Source organism: Orycteropus afer, unplaced genomic scaffold (assembly GCF_000298275.1).
Source record: "Orycteropus afer afer isolate SDZICR_OR568_19922 unplaced genomic scaffold, OryAfe1.0 scaffold00611, whole genome shotgun sequence".
NCBI lineage: Eukaryota > Metazoa > Chordata > Mammalia > Tubulidentata > Orycteropodidae > Orycteropus > Orycteropus afer.
In genome coordinates this window covers 153,990-160,182 of record NW_006922198.1, presented here as the reverse complement: position 1 = coordinate 160,182, position 6,193 = coordinate 153,990, and the positions used below count along the sequence as shown (strand labels likewise).

Below are 6,193 nucleotides of genomic sequence, written 5' to 3'. Positions count from 1 at the left end.
AGCCCTTGGTGACCAGGGCTGATCTTTAGGTCAATTCTCAGGTCCCAACACAACTTGGAAATATTCAGGCTGTTGGTCCCATCAGAGTAGGTGACAGTCTGCAGCTCCGATCGTCTCTGTACTCACAGTTTTCATTCAGATTGGTGCCTAATCCACTTCTGTATAGTTCCTTTCAAAGCTCAGGGCTCCAGGATTATCTTCTGTGTCTCTGTCAATTGTTTTTTCTTTTCTTTGTTGAAGAGGGTCTGTGTCGCTTGTCTGACTATTCCTCCATTTTACTGGACGTCTCGGGAAGGCAGCTCTTCCCCCTTCATATTTTGTGTACCTTCTGACCTGAGGGGTTCATCTTCCGGCACTACGTTAGACAGTGTTTCAGGGCTACTCATAAAGTTTTCCAGTAATATATCAGACAGTGTTTCACTGCTATTCATACAGTTTTCATTGGCCAATTCTTTACGATGTGGATGGCCCCTTCCTTCTTCCGAATCTGTCTTAGGCTTGAAGACTAAGCATAGTACAATCATTTGAATTATCAAGGAATGGCTAAATTATGCTACTGCTACTGATACCACTATAGTATGGGTTATAGTTGTAGCCAACTATAGTTACAGTAGTTAGCAGCAGCAGAAATCAACATTTACATGTATTTTTTGTTATTTGGTTTTTATAATTACCAGGTTAGGTAGTTTTTAACCTCATTTTACATTTGAAGAAACTATAGTACTTGGAGCTTAAATTATTCACCTAACACCACCTTGATGGTTAAGTGTTTATGTCTGAATTAAAAACCAGATTATGACCATGGATCTCATATTGTTATGTACTATTTTATTCGAGTAAGAAGGTAGGAAAAGATGCCAATATATTTTAGAGTATATGATTACAATAAAGTAAATTTGCTATTTAATAGCAATGACCTGCCAAACTCATCAAGATTCCCCAAGAGCTTTAGATAGCTGAGGTTACATCAGAATGAAGTGAATCCACAGTAACTCCCACTGCATGGCTATATCACTTTTTGGTATACTTTATAGCTGCCTTATCCAATACGGAAGGAGCTCTAGTGGTGTAGTGGTTAAAGCATTTGGCTGCTAACCAAAAGGTTGGTGGTTTGAACCCACCAGCCACTCTGTGGGTGAAAGATGAAGCAGTCTGATTCTGTAAAGATATACAACCATGGAAACTCTATGGGGTAGTTCTACTCTGTCCTATAGGGTTGCTATGGATTGTAATCGACTTGATGGAAGTGGGTTTGGTGTAGTTTATCCAGTATGGTAAGAGTGAGTTAAACGTGTCTGCTGAACACTTGAATTGTGGCTAGTCTGCATTTGAAAGAACTGTAAGTAGCAAATAACCATCAGATAGTAAAGACTTCTCTGGTGGCGTAGTGCCTAAGGCATTTGACTACTAACCAAAAGGCTGGTGGTTCAAACCCACCAGCTACTCCTCGGAAGGAAGATGGGGAAATCTACTAATCTACTTCTGTAGTGATACTGGCTCAGAAACCCAAGGAGGGGTCACTATGAGTCTGATCCAACTCGATGGCAGTGAGTTTAGTTTTAGTAAAGACTTAGAACCACAAAGAAAAGAATGTTAAATACTTCGTTAATATTTTTTATACTGATTACATGTTGAAATGGTAGTGTTTTGGATATACTAGGTTAAATAGAAAATAAATATGAAAATACCTTCTCTGAACCAAGTTAAACCAGCATTTAATTATGAGGGTAAAATAAAGATATTTTCAGACCAAAAAAATTATTTTATTTTTTTTAAATATGGAAGCAGATCTTCTCATAAGCATCTGATTCTATATTTTATTGTATCACACTGTTTCACTGTATTACCTATATACTTTAGAAAATGATGTCCCCGATGACATGAAACATCTTTTTCATTTCCCAGCAGCTAGTACAACGCATGGAATAAGTTTGGACTCCATAAAATTCTGTTATCACCTAGAACAGAGCTCCATAGGAGGGAGTATAATATAATAATGCAGAATTGGGACTGCAGCGTCAGAGATTCCTGCCAATTCTACCACTTACTGTGTGGTTCAGGCATGTTATTCAGCCTCTCTAAGCTATACTTTCCTCATCTATTAAACGAGGACAATAACGTTAAAGTCACACTTCAACTTCTATTTGCTACTTGTTATGTGACCCATTAGCCACTCCTTGAAGGAAGATTAGACAATCTACTTCCATAGAGACACCACCTCAGAAAACCAAAGAGGGGTCGCTATGAGTCAAAATCAACTCCATGGCAGTGAGTTTGGTGTCTTTGGTTTATGTGACCCTGGCAAGTTCCTTTGCCTCTCTTGGTTTCAGTGCCTATACTAAACAATGTTTTAAGAATTAAACTAGACAACACAATATAAAGTAACTAGCACAGTGGCTCCCTTTCCTATTGGCTTATTTCCACTTCAAGCTTAAAAGGGATGACACCACAGCCCAAATGTGAGTAAAGCTGCTGACTCGACCCTTTTCTGAGCTTTGTTGTTGTTGTTATTTGCCATCGAGTTGGCCCCGACTCATAGCGACCCCTCCTTGGGTTTCCGAGGCAGTATCACTACGGAAGTAGGAATGCCCAACCTTCCTTCCGAGGAGTGGCTGGCGGGTTTGAACCTCCAGCCTTCTGGTTAGCAGTCAAGTGCCTTAGGCACTATGCTACCAGAGCTCCTTTTCTGAGCTTAGGTGGTGGTATTTTGATTGAAAAGGTTTCCTACTGCCACTGGAGCAACAAAGATTATCTTTAAATCCACAAGTTAATCGGGCAAAGTAAAAGGCATTATCAGTAAGAGCCCAAAAGCATAATTTTATGCATGATTTTAATGTGCCTTAAAAAAAAAATTATCAGCTGACTAGACTATACTAACTCTGAAAATGTAAGAAGAGAGGAAGTTTCCATGAGAATCCATTTTCAAAATGAAGGCATCCACTACGTTCTGCTGTATTCCAAACCTGTTACCGGGAAGAGCATATAAACTAGAAATTCATAGGCGAGAACCAATGCAACAAAAGCATTTTAAAGTTTGAGTTATGTACAGGCACAGAGACACTACTTTCAGAGAGTCTGTATTTTTAATACAATTTTTTTTTTTTTTTAAATGAGGAAGACAGCCCAGTGACTGAGAAAAAACTGAGCCACTAACTGATAAAGAAACAATAACTCAGACCAAAAGTTCTATAGGAGGCAGAAAGATATACTGAAAAAATCCTGGCATCAGATAAAGCTGGAATCAAATTCTGACTCTGCCATATCCCATCTGGGTAGCTTTAAGCAAGTAACAACCAGGGCAAATCAATCCACTCCAGTTTGACCTCCTGCTCAGAATTTGCATTTCCACCCCAGATATACTGAATCATAATTTACATTTTAACGAGATTCTTAGGTGTCAGAATAACCCAGGGTAGAAATGCAAATTGTCAATAGGGGTCAAGTAGGAATGAAAGGTTTAAAGCCCTGATAAGAACTCTCAGATTTTTCTCCTCTGAGAATGAGGATCACAATGTTTACCTCACAGGAAGCTGGGAGAATTCCACAAAATGGCACATATGATGTACCAGCACAGTGTCTAATTCAACATAGGTGCCCAGCAAACAATAGTTCTTTCCTTATCCCTCCCACACTGCTTTTATCAGCAGGTATCAGAAAAGAGACAACACAAACGGAACTGTGGCCATCAAGCTGATTCCGACTCATAGTGACCCTATAGGACAGAGAGAAAAGAACTGCCTCGTAGAGTTTCCCCAGCTGTAATCTTTATAGAAGCAGACTGCCACATCTTTCTCTTGTGGTATCATAAAAGGGTTTGGAGATTTCTAAAATCTATTTTCTCATGTCTGGATCACAAACTTAACAGTTTATTTTATAAGCAGATTCTCTGAGATAAGTGATAGCTACACAGGTCTAAAATCTTGGGAGTGATCTGAGCTGGATTGGTGTGGAGGTTTGGTTCCTAGGCCATGCTTAGAAAAACTGACCCGGCACAGAATGCAGTCTGGGTGGCCAGGAGACAGCCAGGCACTAGAGAGCAGCCAAAAAGAGAAAGGATTACTTGAGCTTCGGCTCCCGTCCTTCACTCGTGTATTGCCAACAGATGAGCCCAATCAGGTCCTGCACCCTGGCGCTGGCCATTGTCACCACGGTCATTGGCAACAGTCTGTCTTGGCTCGAGTGCAGGGGGAGGTAGACGTCGATCTTCTTGGTTGCTGTTGTGCCTACATGACCCTGTGGACAGAGCACACACATAAGGGTAAAGCACACAGCTAAGGTCATGTAGACCCTATCGGGCCACCACCATTCTTCTTCAGGTTCTGTATTCAGCACAGCCATTTCTCATTCTTCCTGCACAGACCTAGTCATAAGCCTGGAATGGTCCCAAAGTGGTCCCACTATCTAGTTTCAGGGTATGTATATTTTTAAAAGAAGTTTTTATTTTCTAATGGCTTAACGGATCCAGTTCTGCCAGTAGAAAGGTATAAGAGCACTACAACTAAGATGTACAAATTAGAGTGGTGAGCAGAGCTGATGTTTGGTGTCAGGAGACTTGCCTTGCTACTTATTCACAGTGTGTCCTTGGAAAAGTCACCATTAGACCATGGAATCAGCTGCCCTCCCTAGAAGCTGCCTTATCAGGCTTCTCTGAGACTTTGGGATAAGCTGCCACCTGGGAAGGTGCCACACTCTCTGAGGAAGCATTCAGGTCTGCAGCACTGGAACCAATGCGCTCACCTTCTCAGAAACTATTAGGGCTCATTGCACTATTTAGTTAATCTGTTAGTTTAGTCACTTTCACAAGGTTCAAACTTCTCTGGTCTTCCATCATTGCTCTAACTGCCATCGCCACACTGTACTGCTCTCTCTCTCTCTATATATATATATCCTTGACCCTTCCCATACATCTACCCCTCTTCCCTCCCAAACCGTCCAAGGTCCCTCTGGACCTCCTGCATGAATTAATGAATTAATTAACTTTCATAAATCCTTGGTTTCTGTTTTAAAACACCCCACCACCTCTTTGCCTTTATTGGAAACCTGTTGGTCATTGAGGATACTGTTTCCTCTGTAGTTTGTTCAGAAGAGAAGTGCTCGTTTGTTTTTTTTTTTTACCCCACCCTAAGCTCCCAAATCCACAAGGGCAGGAGGTAGTGTACGTATACTTGGCCCAACTAACACTTTCAGACTATTACTCTTCTCTCATGCAAAACTCTGTTTCTTTGAGGCCCAAACCATCCAATTACATCATCCCGTTCCTCTCCTTTTTTGTTTCTATTATCTCCCAACTTTCTGGTCATTCTCCTTCCCTTACTAGAGACCTGGGCTCCTGGCTCACAATCTTCTCATCCTAACTGTTTGCATCATTCTTAGTTATGTGACCTAAAGAAATAATCTACTCACCACCCAAGTCTCTCAGTTCCTAGACCATGTCATCTCCAATGCTTTTCCTTCATGCCACCTCAATCACTCATTGAGGTAGGTAAAATATTGATCTGCATCAGCTTCAAAATCTCAAACTAGGATACCCCTTCACTTAATATATCCTATATGCTAATATATTTTCAACTCTTTGTTCAAGCAGCCCTTCAGGTTCTTCAACCTCCAATCCACTAACCCACAACCTTTTTATTATCTACCAATCACTCTTCCTCTCTACTCAAACCCCCATATTCTGTGGTCCACCAATATAATCAATTCCTTTGTAAATATGGTTTTTCTCCCTCCTTTAGACTCAAATGACAGAATCCTAATCTTGCCTGAATCCAGCTCTTTGTATTTACTAACTAAAAACTACTGGAGAAAAATCACGTAACCGCACAGATTGATTGTACTTTAAACTCATAACAAACCTCAGCTGGACATTCAACACTATATATAGCAAACCTGTAACATCTCCTTATCCAACTACCTTCCAATCCCAACTGAGGTCACTATTGCATACTTTTGTTTCTTCCCTCAAAATTTCAATAGCCCCATGAGCCCCTCTTGACCTTCAGCTGCCAATTTTGTTCATGTACTGCCAAAACATGAGAAAATATCCTTATTTCGTATTAAGAAAAGAAAAGCTTTTATAAAGGAACTTATTGTGCCATCATCAAATTCACAAACTTACCTGGATTTTATCCACCTCCTCACTCCTTATTCACTGAAGTGTTGTTCATCTTATTAAAGGCCTATCTTTCCACCTGCG

The 6,193-nt window shown here is 40.5% G+C and overlaps 1 protein-coding gene across 1 annotated transcript in view; it reads right to left on the bottom strand.

Annotated features, from left to right (window-relative positions):
- MAPKAP1 (MAPK associated protein 1) overlaps positions 1 to 6,193 on the bottom strand; it is a 256,579-nt gene that overhangs the window by 151,603 nt on the left and 98,783 nt on the right. Inside the window, exon 4 of the mRNA XM_042783048.1 lies at positions 4,061 to 4,233. Within this exon, the coding sequence (XP_042638982.1) occupies positions 4,061 to 4,233 (173 nt within the window). The remainder of the gene's footprint in view (positions 1 to 4,060; positions 4,234 to 6,193) is intronic.